Consider the following 14,904-nt stretch of genomic DNA (forward strand, 5'->3'; position numbering starts at 1 on the left):
AACTCCTTCAGTTGTTTGGCAGACTTTATACTTCTGCTATGCTTAAAATATTTTACTCTTATTTTTTGTTTCTTTTGTTAGTTGGCCTGTAGATTCTTTTTGTGCCTGACTAATTATACTAGATCTCTGGCAAGTCAAGAGTAAATGTTGAGTAACATGTCTCACAGAGCAGTGATTCCATCAATTGCCATCCTTTTTATTTCATAAACTCTCTACTGTTAACCTTTTCCATTCAGAGCCATCTACAGTCAGAAAAGAAGGAACAAAAAAAATCTCGTGTGTGTGTGTGTGTCTTTTTGATGGCAGGATTGTTAAAGGAGAATCAATTCCTTCAGTGGGTGTTAAAAATAAAATTTTGGTTTTTTTTATAATATAGCTACAAATCAGTGGTTTCTTCCTGCTGTTAGAGGAGACATTCCTCCAGGCTGTGCAGCCCATGGATTTGTCTGTGATGGCACGAGAATACTGGTGTTTGGCGGAATGGTTGAATATGGAAGATACAGTAATGATTTATATGAATTACAGGTAAGAAACACAGTGAAGACCTTTCAGTTTTAAAGAATGTCACATTTATCCATTTTGCTAAAAGATTCTGTTTCTGTTTAAATGAAATAATAGGGGGTTGTAGAAAGCAGTCATGGCAGAACATTGCCTATTGTTCTCTTGAGGAGAAAATATCACGTCTTGAGAACAGGTCATACAAATGAAAATGTTTAATGTCATTAGGTTTTATTTATCTTTGATTTATTATCAATTATAACAACTTTATTCATGTTTTGATTTAAGAGGGTGTCAGGGATATTCAGTAAATTAATAGTAACAGAGAGGTAGTCTTGTTAGTCTGTATTCTAACAAAACCGTAGTCCTGTAACTCTTTAAAGACTAACAAAATGATTTATTAAGTGATGAGCTTTCATGGGACAGAACCAGTTCTTCATATCTTTTTCAGTAAATTAATAGTTAAAGATTATACAGAAAATACATAAAGAATAGTCCATGCTGTCATCATCATAAATTTCAGTTATATTTACTTGTAGTAAATGAGCAGATTTGATTTCTATAAGATGTCTTTTTTTTTTCTTCCCATCCTCCCCTCCCCCTTAAGGCAAGTCGATGGCTGTGGAAAAAAGTAAAACCTCAGCCTCCGTCTGTCGGTTTACCCCCTGGTCCTCGACTTGGCCACAGCTTTTCTTTATATGGTAACAAGTGTTATTTGTTTGGTGGCCTGGCAAATGAAAGTGAAGATTCAAACAATAACATTCCCAGGTATGCTGATCAGGTTTGATCAAAATATTTAAATAATAAATATAAACAAACAAAAAACTTCCAAACCATTAACTAAAGAAGAAAACTTCACATGTCCCAGATGATAAAAGGGATGTAATAACTAGAAATGTGTATTAGCCTTTTCACACTGAGGGGGCTTTGCTGTAGTCTTCCCATTAGGCTTGTTGCATGGAGAACTGGTTAGAAACTGTGACATAGTTGCAGTGGAAAATAAATAGACTGGCTTTTGCTGAACTCCCAGATGAGTTACTACATATCTGAATAGTAGTCTGTTTCCTTCAGTCTCCTGTTAGGCTATGTCTAGGCTGCAGGCTTCTGTCAGCAAAACTTCTGCTGACAGGTGTTTTGCCAACAGAGCACAACATCGAGACTGCAGATCTGTCTGTAGAGATTTTTCTGGGGTGGGGGGAGCATTGTTTTGACCTCCCTGTACGCCTTAGTCCACGAGGAAGAAGGCATGTCTCATCAGAGGGGGTTTTCCCGATATTTGGCCCCTGAAGACAGGCCAAATGTCAGAAAAGCCTCTCCCAACAGACCTGTCAGCAAAAAATACATAAATGCATTGCACAATTTGTATATCTTTTGCTGACTGTTTTCAGCAATCTAGACACAGCTGTAGAGAAAAACATCAGATGACCTTACTGAGTATGTCTACATTGCAATGAAACACTTGCAGCTGGGCCATATCAGCAATTTGGGGCCCAGGCACAGGGCTGTTTGTTTAGGTTGTAAATGCCCAGGCTTGGACTCGCAACTTGGACTCTGTCACCTTGCAAAGAAGGAGGATTCCAGAGCTTGGGCTCCAGCCCAAGCTCGAATATCTACACTGCAGTTAAATAACCCTTAGCCTGAGACCCACAAGTGTGAGTCAGAGAACCATGGAATGTGTTGCATATACAAACATCTTAAAAAATCCACTAATTTTAAATCAACACAAATAGCACATCAAAACTGAAAATACCTCCCCCCACCCCCAGTAACCTGCAGTTAAGACCACTTGCAAATGGCTAGCTGCAGTGAAGTGCTAGAATTCTCTTCCTTGCATTAAACAAGATTTGGCTGAAACAGGATTCAGAACTCAGATGGTTCTCTAAAACTGATTTGCAATAAGTGGATTTTATTTAATTAAACAATAAATTCCCCCTTCACTGACCAACCTGAGGGCATTCCGCTCATATTCTGAGAATGCACCTTATCATAAGGCGTTTACCATTTACAGCTTAGCAGTCCTTCAGTTGCTCAGGAAATTTGTACAGATGTAGAGAACCATGCTAACAATCTTGGGGGCATTTTTGAATTTCTTTTTTATGAAATGCCACATGTCAAAGATGGTATGAAAGCAGACTTTCTTCAGTTTACAGGTTGTCTTGAAATCTGTTTGTATTTTGTCCTTCCTTGTATTTAAAAGTCCTATTAGTATTTTAAAGCTTACTTTTTAGAATGAATATTGGCCCTTTGTTTCGCTTCCCTTTTGTAAATTGTTCTATTGTCCTTTTTGCCTATTTGAAAAGAACGCTATTTTGTGAAGCGTGGCTTTATTCTGTTTGTACACGGCTATGTCTACAGGATGCCCTTAGATCAAAATATGCTACGCAATTTGTGGTGCAAAATTTGCGCAGCTTATTTCGACTACACTTTGAAATAGGCTATTTCAGCATGTGGCGCTGTCTAAACGACACCACATGCTGAAATAAAGCCCTATTTCAAGGCATCCCTGTACTTCTCATGTAATGCAGTTTATTGGGATGCTGGAATAGCATGCGCTTATCTTGAAAACTGTTTGGAGACAATGGTGCGTTACTTAGACACAAGCAGCTATTTCAGAATACCTTCATATCCCATAATCGTGCCCGCTGTGTAAACATAGCCCTACTGTCCAATGTTTCATGGATAGTGTAAAATAAAAGTATAGCCTTCTGCTATAATAACCTTTTGAAAAATGTGGAAGTGCTGATGGTCTAAAGTGAATCTCTGTTCCATTTTGTAATTATTCAGTTATATTTTTCAATATCTTCTCATAATTACACTAGATATTTAAATGATTTCTATGAACTGGAGCTACAACATGGTTCTGGAGTGGTAGGCTGGAGAATTCCAGTGACGAAAGGGATCTTGCCTTCTCCTCGAGAATCCCACACAGCCGTTGTATATTGTAGAAAAGATTTGAGAAATCCAAAGCTGTATATTTTTGGAGGGATGTGTGGCTGTCGACTTAATGACCTTTGGGAACTTGATATAGGTGAGTTTTAATCAATGTGTGTATTGGCTTATGTGCATATATGGTGTCAAGGAGAAGTGAAACCCTGTGACAATTAGGCTGTGGCTGCACTAGCCCATCCTTTCGGAGGGGCTATGGTAATGTGGCACTTCAGAATATGCTAATGAGGTGCTGCCATGAACGTGCAGAGCCTGATTAGCATAATGGTGGCTGCGCATGCTTCGAAAGTGCCAGTTTCAAAATGCATGCTGCCTGAGTAGCCGGGGTCCTTTTGAACAGCCCCCTGATTTTTGAAAGCCACTTCTTCCCATTTGGTTTTGGGGAAAAGGGGCTTCTGAAGTCAGTGGGGTTGTTTTGAAAGGCCACCGGCTACATGGGTGGCATACGTTTAGAAACTGGCAGTTGTGAAGCACATGTGGCCTCTGTTATGCTAATGAGGTGCTGCATATTCCTGGCAGCACCTCAGTAGAATAGTCTGAAGTGCCAAATTACCATGTGGCCACAGCCTTAGTGATGGGTTTCTAATTGCAGCTAACACATCATTTAGCGTGATCCAGTGCATAGTCTTAATGCCATTTTTTTTTTCAGAAGGAAAATGTGTGTCTGATTTCTATGACAAATTGTATTCCTTTTACCAATAACGTGCTGCAACATTCACTTACACGCTAAGATCATTGGTTTTAGTAGACTACCTGAAATGTTTTTACCAAAATAACTAAAAATGAGTTGCGTTAATGAAATTGGGATTACCATCCCAGTGTCTGGAATGATAAACCAGCAAACAGATTAATATCGTCAACCTATTATGTAATCTGAAAAGCCCATCAACATAAACAGCATCTTGGAGTTATGTTATTAAAAACTGTTTACATCTTAATAAAGATATAAGCTTGAAAGGGCCTGTCTTCTCCATAAAATCTAATTAATTGTAGGTACATGCATGATATTTCCTGAAAATGTGAAATGAAGTGCACAGATAGCTATGTAGAATATATTTTATTATTCACTGAAATGCTATCTTTGTTTTTTTAGATACAATGAGCTGGTCAAGACCAGAAACTAAGGGAACAGTGCCACTTCCTCGCAGTCTCCATACAGCCAATGTAATAGGAAACAAGTATGTCTGTTGTTAAAAGCTCAACTATAGAAAGGTACACCTAGTAGGAGAATGATGATATAGTGTTTCTGTATTGGATTACCATTACCCACTACTGTACCACATAAACAACTTCAGCACTGTGGAATGCTCTTCCAGATGTTGTGCCTTTGTAGAACTGTGGAGACAGCAATGTGCACTCATCCAAATTAAAGCTGTTAGTGAATTTTATTATTTACATTTTTCTCATGCCACTTGTGGCGCACAGGGCAGAAACCAGTCTCTTTCATCCCACTGTGTCATTAGCTATTGCTTCCACGTGCTCATGGTGTTGATCGACTCTTATTACCTTCCACTTAAATGGCCTTTTTAAGGTTTCTTTTGGCTGCCCTTATTCCCTCACGCAAGTTGGCTCTCACTTGGCAACATCACACAGGAGCCAGCATATTGGCATCTGAGGTACATGGCCCAAGTATGCCCAAAGTATCCTAATTTTAATGGAGATGAGCTGCTGACTGGTTATCTTTTAGGTCTCTGCTGGTAGATAGTAGTTTTAAAACTTTTTCAGTAGTAGGCAGATAGCCTTCTGTATTAACTTTACAGATTTTTCACCTCAAGCCCCATCATTTAACAAACTTTGAAAAGTCACAAGAACAGAGACAGCTTTTAAAACAGGTAAACAACCATCCATGAGCTTTCGCATTTGCACAATGGTAATCCATAATCAGCACTGTGTAATATTTGAACATGTGGTAACATGTAATCATTTGGAAAATGGGCTGTTCTATAGCTTACTAGGGACTTCCGTATTGTCACGTATTGGAACTGAAGAAAGATGGGAGAGTGGAAACATTTCAGATACTAAATGAGAATTAGGAGGAGGAAAATTTAGATTGATATGCTGTGCTTTAACACAGGGGTGAAGAAGTGTTTTTCAGTCACATCCCCTGACCCACGGAAGAATCAGTTGGGGATGGTGGGGGCCCATACAATAACAACCACCACCCAAACCCCTCTCTACTCATCTCCTTCCAAGATGGGAAGTCAGCTCCCTCCCCACTCACCCCAACAAGCCACCTCTCCTCCCCTCACTCACACTTAACTCAGTGCATGCTGCCATTTGGGATAGGATGGGGATTCCCAAGGCTCTAGGATTCCCCTCTACAGCTGAGTGACCCAGCACTTGCGCTCCAGCCCTCTTGTAGGGGTAAGGATTAGAAGGTGCTGAGGCTCTAGGTTTCACCCGTGCAGTTGAGCAAGCCAGAGCTCACTCTCCAGCCTCTGCTGAAGAAGAGGCAAGTTTGGGGCTTTCTCCCATAATGGGGCAAGATAGTGCTCATGCTCCAGCCCTGCAGGGCAGGATAGGGGAACACTGAGGATTGGGGCTATGGAGATTTCAAATGAGCCAGATCATGTTCAACTACGGGCTGCAAGTTCTCCACCTCTGCTTTGACAGTGATGCACAGTGGTATAAATAACACTTAGTTTGACTAGCTTTTGATCATTACCTGTACCCTTTCATTTCATAGGCTATCAGAATGCCCTGGAAATATACACACATGAGTGTGCACCACCCTCCCCATAAAGCCATCACCCAAACTGAATTCTGTATCCTGAATCTCATCATCAGACTGAGTCATGCATGTATCTAATTCCTTCCCTTGTTTATTTGTATAACTATGCAAAATAACATTAAAACCTGAAAAATTATTGGACATTCTTTTACTCTCTACATTAGTATCTCTCAACCTTTTCAGACTACTGTACTGTATTTTCAGGAATGCCACCTCACTTAAAAGTACTTGCTTCCAAAATCAGACATATAAATACAAAAGTATTATGGCATGCTGTTTCTGAGAAATTCCTTATGTTCTCATTTTTACCATAAAGTTATAACATAAATCAACTGGAATATAAATATTTATTTACATTTCAGTGAATAGTACATAGACACTATCTGACAGATTGGGTTATGTCAGCAGGTAGAAGAATTCTCAACCAAGGGTACACAGAGGTGTACATACATTCATGTAGATATTTGCCTAGTTTTACAACAGGCTACATAAAAAGGCATATGAAGTATAAGTCATGTGAAATTTTAGTTTGTATTGACATCGCTAATGCTTTTTATGTAACCTGTTGTAAAACTAGGCATATATCTACGTGCATGTATATACACCTCTGTGTACCCCTGGTTGAGACTTCTTTTACCTGCTGACATAACCCAATCTGTCAGATAGCTTTAACAAAGTAAATATACCTGCTTCCAATGTACATCACCTAGAACAGGGATGGCCAACCATTTAGGTATGAAGAGTCACATAAATTTTTATATATAATACTCAATTATATGTATCTACAATACTCATATATAATACGCCTCAGAGCCAGGCACCCCCAGCCCTCTCCTTGCCAACTCAGTGCCCGCCCCCAACTCCCTGGCTCTAATTCAGTGTCCTCCCCTCCCCCAGAGCCAGGTACCCCACTCCCTCTCCATTCTATCTCAGTGCCCTCCCCCCGAGCTAGGCACCACCAGAACATCCCAACCCCCCACAGTAACCGACTGTCGGAGACTCACTGAAGCTGCTGCCACTGCTTCCATGCACTTCTCCTGCCAAGCGCTGAGGCATGTGCCCAGAGCATCACACAGCTCTTCTGGCCCATGGCTCAGAGGAGGAGCCACATGTGGCTCCAGAGCTGCAGGGTGGCCACCACTGACAAAGACTGTATGGGGATGGTGATCTGGGGAAAGAAAGCCTTCTGAGACAAGATTATAACTTTTGATTTTATTATTCCTAAAAAAAAGTTATCAGATTGTATTTCATGTGGTGCATTTTTAATTCTGATATGGCAGTTTTTTACAATGATTAGTTGTGAGCAGTAACTGGAAGGGCTGTAGAATTTCTGTGTAAATGGAGACGCTTTTATTGAGAATACAAAATTAACACACTTCTGGCATATTTAATTGTTCTAGTTCATAATGTGAAATATTTCTCAGTTATGTTAGCAGCTGTAGACCGGTGATAGCACCAGTTAGAAAGAGGCGAGGAACACAAACTTGTAATCTGTGGTTTAGACACTAAAATCCTGTAAATATTCTGTTTTGTCTTAGAGTGTAAGATGAGAACAATGCAACAGGCCTGGATTGTTAATTAGTTTTCTTGTTTTTTTCCATCCCTCTCCCCTTATATTTTTAGAATGTATGTGTTTGGTGGATGGGTTCCACAGACAGTAGAAGATGAGATTTCTGCTCATGACAGTGAATGGAAGTGTACCAGTTCATTTTCTTACCTAAATTTGGGTTAGTGTTTCTGCCATTTTTGATGATAATGACAGATGTAAACCTATAAGTAAACTCTTAAAATTTTTTGTGGTAACTTTTTAAAACTAGATACCAGTTGCACATCCCACCTTGCTCGTATTTTACTCTCAAGCCTCTCCATTGATCTGGGTTTATATTTAATTTGGGACAAATACTTTATGGATAAAATTGTCATACCCTGTTTCAAACATTCAGTAGTATTGTAAATGCAAAAGAAGGCTGGGGTAACTCCACAGTTGACTACAGAACCTATTACGTTCCTGTACAGACAAAGTTGTTGGCAGGATTCTTTCAGTTATGCACATAGAATGATTTTAGGACCCATGTCTTTTTACCCTACCTTTCCACATGATGCAACCAACAGTCAGGAAGAAAATTGTCTCCTGGCCCAAAAAAAAAAATTGGCCATACATGATGCAAATCAGTTGGAGCAAGGGCTCAGATGACTTGCCTGCAGTGTATAGGATATCTGGTCTGAATTCAGAGGTTAGAGAATGTGGCCAAATGTTTGGCTCTGTGCTCTGTCCCAGCTCTGCACAGACCTTTGGCACAGTAGACCTAAAGCAAACTCTCAGTGATCATGGCATCTGTTAAGGTCTGAAGGCACCTGGCCAAGTTTATTGTCAACAAGTCATTGTAATAGCACCTGACAGGTTCTACAAGGATACGAAAGCTATGTCTGCTCTACCAAATTTTGTCGACAAAAACTGCCTTTATGTGACAGAATAGTGAGTTCACACTGTAATGCAACTTTTGTCAGGAAAGGCATCCTACTTGTGGCAATAAAATACTTCCATGCCTACAAGAGACTTTTTTTTTCTTTTTCCCTCCCTTTATTGTTGACAAAGAGCCTGTGTAGACACTGTTCTTTGATTTTTTGGGGGGAAAAAAAAAAGCTTCTGCCAGAACCCCACAGTGCCTGCCTGGATAGCTCTGCTCAGTGTTTATCTCTGCTGCCCTTCCCTCTTCAAAACTCCAGCAAGCATCTGTTTGGGGAACAGACAAAGAACAAATCGGTGGAATGCTCCTGTTCTGCCTGGTACTAGGAAGTCAGCAGCACTGACTGGGAACCAGGGAGGAGGTTGGGGAAGGGTGTTGTCAAGGAGGGATTGCTGTGCTGTTTTGACATTCCTCAGCATCGAGACCTCACAGAGGTACTCATAATGTCCACAGAGAGAGCGAGTTTGAAGACCCTGTGGTAATTTTTGTTTCATCTATTTGTGGATGTCGACACAGCTTGGCAGTGTAGATGCATCCTAAAATGTGTGCCGCGACAGTGAATGCAGCTCAGACAGTGGCAGGACTTTCCACTGCCCCCTAGGCTGGCCAAAGATACTCCCTCTGAGATACATCTTTACTAGAGGATTTACCCAGGTTGCTCAAGTCCTTGTGAGGCTCAGAGTGGGGGGTTGAGTGTGTGTGGGGAATCTTAGGGCAGGGGTAGAGTTGCAGGAGTGAGAGCAGGGGCTTGGGGGTGAAGGGACCTCAGGATGGAAGGGGGGGTGGGAGGTGTGCTGAGCTCAGGATGGGGTAGGCCTGCAGGAGCTGAGAGGGGGCTGGGAGATGTGGGGTGCTCAGGGTATTGGGTGAGGGTTCAGGAGTCAGCAGGGGGTGGGGCTCCAGCTAGAACGTATGGAGCGGATCAGAGTAGGGGCAGATTTAGAAGTCAGGGCAGGAGTGGGGATTCAGAGCAGTGGGTTGGAGGAGGCTCAAAGGGGCCACCCGTGCTGGTGAGGACTGTGATGCTTCAGCGATGGCAGTGCCCAGGACTGTGCTGCCTTGCCCAGTTACCAGCTCCCATGCAGAGGGGGCACTTCCCATCCCTGGTACTGCTCCCAGGAGGCCTGGGGCACTGGGACTGCTGACTGGTCAGATTCTTTCTCCCGCGCTCCCTCTCCCTCATCTTGCATTGGGGCCAAGAGCTCAGCAGAGAGGGGTTTGGAGGAAGGACCATTTATCTGGGCTGATGGCTGGCAACATGGAGAGCCCCAGCTGTCCACTCTCTTCCCAGTGTAACAACACCACCCGCTGTGGTTACGCTGTAGTGTAACTTAGCCCCCCACACTTGTTGATCCCCTATGGTTATTGCAGGGCATATATTTTCTTGCTCTCAGACCCTCCCTTTCTCTGTTATGAAAAACAATTCCATTCCAGGGCACATCCCATTTTCCTGGCACAACCAAACCCTTTCCTCGCTTTGTTAGGATAAGAGGAAGATGAATACTGAATTTGGTGGTCCTAGCTCTTACTGTTAAGGAGTAGTTCCTGAGCAAATGGATTCTGAAACAGACACATGCACAAACCCTCTAAAATATATATGATATATAGCCCAATGTAAGCAAGTTACACACTGTCATCCAGACCCTATCTTTTGGGAGGGGTCAGTGTGTTCCTGTTATCCTCGAATGTTTTTGTACCATGCTTGATGTTGGGATGTGTTTGCTTGAACACTCCGCACTTCTTAAGAATGAGTATTTCTGCAATATAAGCTCTGTTCTTGCCAGATTCTGTGGGCAGATCCTGCCTCATATCAAGCCTCTGATACAAGGTCTTACATCTCAAGCTCTCTTTCTACTGCAGAGAATATTGAAAACATTAATGAGTCAAATGAATAAAAGTAAACATATTTATAATCGCATAAATAATCACTTCCAATAGATGATAACGTTTGATTATCTAAGTGGATTAATGTCTGTGTTACTTTTTTTTTAAACATTTATTAGAATGGTCTTGATTATTGCATTTTCGCTTCCTAGATACCATGGAATGGGTAGGTCTAATCTCAGATTGTGAGGAAGATAAAAATAACTTGCTACCGGGGCCAAGAGCGGGACATTGTGCTGTGGCGGTCGGCACTCGTTTGTATATCTGGAGTGGTAGAGATGGTTACAGAAAAGCTTGGAATAATCAAGTTTGCTGCAAAGATCTTTGGTATTTAGATACAGGTGAGTGAGAACATAACAAAATTACTATAGTGTATTTTAGCTCTTACCACAATATAGAAACTTAACAGATATCTGCATAGATATTTTAGTCTGAAAAATTCACTGAATCTGTTAATCTGTTTTTCTTGGGTTTTTTGTTTTGGTTTGGTTTGGTTTTTTGTTTATAGTAAAATATTGCTTCAGTGTTGATGCATTTAAAAATTATTGTTTCTGCAAGAAAGTAACCTTCCACAGGCCTGTAGGGCAGTTTTCTGAGACTAAATCCAGTAAAGTTTATGCTCCAAAATATCTGTTAGTCTATAAGATGCCCCATGACTACTTGTTGTTTTTAAAAAAAAATCTAAGATTCTTGAGTCAAGATGCTAGTGGAAATGTTATCTAAACATTCCTAAGTTTTTTCCTGGTGTGTGCTTTACATTTTCGTTAATTCTACTTTAATATTGCTCTGACTTCTTCCATTTTGCTAAACATTTGATCTATTTAAAGTTTGTATGCTTCAGGCACTTGTAAAACACTGTGTTCTACTCTTAGTTGCTTAATGACGCTGTAATCTCACATTTCTTGATAGGTCATCTTTTGTTGCTTAGCCATTTTTTAAATCTGTTCAGTGTTAGAGATGCTTACATCAGTCTTTTGAATGTATTCTCAATAAAGCTGTCTACTGCTAACCTGTTCTCCAGGGTAGCTCAGTGGTTAGAGCGTTGGCCTTGTAAACTCAGGGTTGTGAGCTCAGTCCTGGAGGGGGCCTTCCAAGGGTCTGTGGCAGGTTAGATTTTAAAAAAAGAAAAGAAAAAAAAATCCAGGGGTGGTGATAGGTCCTGTTGTGAGTGCAGGGGATTGGACTCAATGACCTCTCAAGGTCCCTTCCAGCTCTAGAGAGGCAGGGTGTGTGTGTAGGATCTTCGAAGTGATGCCTCTGCATATCTAGAGTTCCACAAATCCCCACCTATCCACTTTATATCCACAGTTATGGATATCCGGGGCTCATTTTTGCAGATATGGGTCTGGATATAAATTTTGAATCTAGAACCATGCAAATTTTCAAATGTCCACAGTCATGGATGCAGATATCATCTGTGGATTATTTTTGCAGATACCGATTTTGTATATGTGCAGGACTATATGCATATGCAAACCAAAACCTTCAGTGGGCTTTTCTGCTGTCAAGTAGGTAATTAAGAAAAGGCACAATGTGCTTTTTATGACAGTTGGGGAAAAACAATGTAGTATTTTCTGGTTTTAGTACGTAACATTTTTGAAAAATTATTTTATTTTTTTTTCATGGAGTCTGTACCTTACATACATGGAGAAATCAAAACCATTGATATATTTTCATTTCAGAAAAATCATTTGAACCGCAATGAAAGAGTAACTTTAAATATTGCAATTGTTTTTTTTTTTATTGGTGTCCTTTAGAGAAACCACCAGCACCATCACAGGTACAGCTGATCAAAGCTACAACTAATTCTTTTCAAGTAAAATGGGATGATGTTCCTACAGTTGAAGGATATCTTCTTCAGTTAAATGCTGACTCCCGAGCATCTACAGTGACTGGTGGAATACCAGTCTCAGTGGTCCCTGAAGCTGCATTGCCAAGTTCACAGGGTAATACTGCAGTATTTCTCTTAGATGAAACTACATTTCTGCAAAGATTCTTGTGAACATTGAGATAGGCATCTCTGTGTGTCTATGACTAGGGAGTGCACACAGTGCAACTCAAGAGCTGAAAATCTGGTTTTAAGCTGCCCTTGTGCTTCCTGATCTTGTGTTGGCTGAATGGTGGAGTGGTTCCTTGATGTAAGCAAGAACTGCCTGAGCCTGGTAGTGCCTTAGAGAATGAGTGAGTGATTGATTTATTTATAAAATCGCCCACGCATGTGCACGTGTGTGTACATCATCTCTCTCTCTCTCTCTCTCTCTTTCTCTCTCTCTCTATATATATACATACACATATATATTACATATAATACACATGGGAGGGGGCAGGAAAATATAATATTTAAAATGTATTTTGTACTTTGCTATATGGTATCCTGATACCAACCTGCACTAGGCCCCAGTACAGAGTAATAGGGAAAGAGTTCAGAGGTAAGTTTTTAATACCTTGGCCTATTTGTATGTTACTTGAAGGAGACAGTAGTGGGGAAAGGATTGCCCTGATTTTGTTTGCTTGCACAGTTTCATTTCAGTTTTAGTGCTACAGGAACTAGAAATAGAGATTTTTGACAATGAGAGAAAAGGTTTGATTCTCATTTACACAAAAACCTCTTTGTATTTCTCTGGTGCTTGCTCAATGGGACAGAATAGACTCCATGTAAAGCATTTCAATGCTTCAGGGAATCAATGGGTGTTTGTTTTTGTTTACCTGTAAGGTGGTTCTACTCAACAGCAAAGTCTATAATCAATGACTGTCATCCTTCCTCCAGGAATCAAGCTGGATCTTCACAGTCAAACAAATCACGTGGTTCCTAATAATGTAAGTCTAAAGTGAAAATTGTCTGATCAAGACCATGTTTTAGTAATGTGCTTGCTTCCCACCCAGTTTTGCTGATTTTAAAAGTCTTGATATATATTTAAACTAAAAATTAACTGCCTAGTGATGTTACTTTTGCTGTTGAGATGTTACCTCATTGATTGAATGGAGTGGCTTGAAAAGCAATCTTCAGTGATACCATTGGGCAGCTGCAGTTGCACTGGGTGCTGTTATGACAGCTGGGAGCCTGATACCAAAAAGAAAATCTCCTTCATCTTCAAACCTCCAGCAAAAATGAGTATAGAGAGAATATGATGCTTTACTGATTCGTTGGTGAAATTCCTTTCTTTGCAGCAGACTCTTAATATGGTGTGTGGAAGCCTGTCAGTTGTAGCTGGCTCCTAATATGGCCTTTAGAAACCTGTGAATAGCAGTCATGTAACACTTTAAAGACTAAGAAAATGATTTATTAGGTGATTATGTTTTATGGTACAGTCCCAGTTCAGATCTATATAATTGTCAGTCCAGACCCAGTTATATAGTACAGAGGTCCAAAAAAAAATTGCAAGAAAAACTGACACCTCAAATACATAGGACTCAAGGAAGGGGATGGGGGATTTTAAGTGTCTCGACTGAGTGGCTGGCTAATTACAAAAGCAGTTTCTCCTCTTTTGATGTTAATGCCTCCTCATGAGTTACTGATAAGGGACCACATCCTCCCTGATTGAATTGACCTGGTTTCTCCTCTCTTGATGTTCAGAACGCCACATTAGCTGCTGATAATGGGCCACATCCTCCGTGACTGAACTGACTTTATCAACTCTGGCCCTCCTCTTGACTGGTACTCCCTCCTTTTCATGAACCTATAAATTTAGATCCTCTTCTCATGCACCTGACGAAGTGGGTCTTTCCCCATGAACGCTTATGCTCCAAAATATCTGTTAGTTTATAAGGTGCCACAGGACTTCTTGTTTGTTTTGAGGATTTCTTGTTGTTGGGATAGTTATGAGCATGAAAGGAAGGGAAACAGTCCTTGTAATGCATGAGATAATTGCTGTCTTTGTTCATACCAAATGTTAATGTGTTGAATTTGAATATGAACCCCAGTTCACAAATTTCCCTATGTAATCTGTTTTTACAGTCTCTTTGTTGTAAGATGCATATTCTCAGGTCTTTAACAGAATGGCCCAGTGTGTGTACCGCTGACTTCCCTTTATTCTGTTACTGGGAAAAGAAGGGTCATTAAAAGAGCTTCTGCTTAAAAAGACTTGGAAATATCTAGATCAGGTGATAACTGTCCAAAGCAGGCAAATGTCTGTGAATTCAAAAATTGAAGGCATCTAAAGACTACAACTTGTTCCGAAAGATTAATTGAGGATCTTAATTAAATACACGTTTTCTTTAATAACAGTAAAGATCATGTAAGTTTATTTTATGTGATTTGCAAATAAATTAATAATGCTTAATTTGCACTTCTGTTTAAGAAAACCAGCTGTCTTCAGAATAGCGCTTTGAATGTAAGAGACACGATCCAATCACATTTAGACTTTGTTAAATGCTTGT

At 40.4% G+C, this 14,904-nt stretch overlaps 1 protein-coding gene across 1 annotated transcript in view; it reads left to right on the top strand.

Annotated features, from left to right (window-relative positions):
* The first annotated feature begins 299 nt into the window (after positions 1-299).
* Positions 300-14,904, top strand: part of HCFC2 (host cell factor C2) — a 31,295-nt gene continuing 16,690 nt past the window's right edge. The window contains 9 exon segments of the mRNA XM_075007729.1: positions 300-350; positions 352-525; positions 1,106-1,266; positions 3,318-3,526; positions 4,538-4,622; positions 7,799-7,902; positions 10,680-10,868; positions 12,285-12,473; positions 13,295-13,344. Coding sequence (XP_074863830.1) covers positions 300-350; positions 352-525; positions 1,106-1,266; positions 3,318-3,526; positions 4,538-4,622; positions 7,799-7,902; positions 10,680-10,868; positions 12,285-12,473; positions 13,295-13,344 — 1,212 coding nt within the window.

The sequence above is a fragment of the Carettochelys insculpta genome, chromosome 1, assembly GCF_033958435.1.
Source record: "Carettochelys insculpta isolate YL-2023 chromosome 1, ASM3395843v1, whole genome shotgun sequence".
NCBI lineage: Eukaryota > Metazoa > Chordata > Testudines > Carettochelyidae > Carettochelys > Carettochelys insculpta.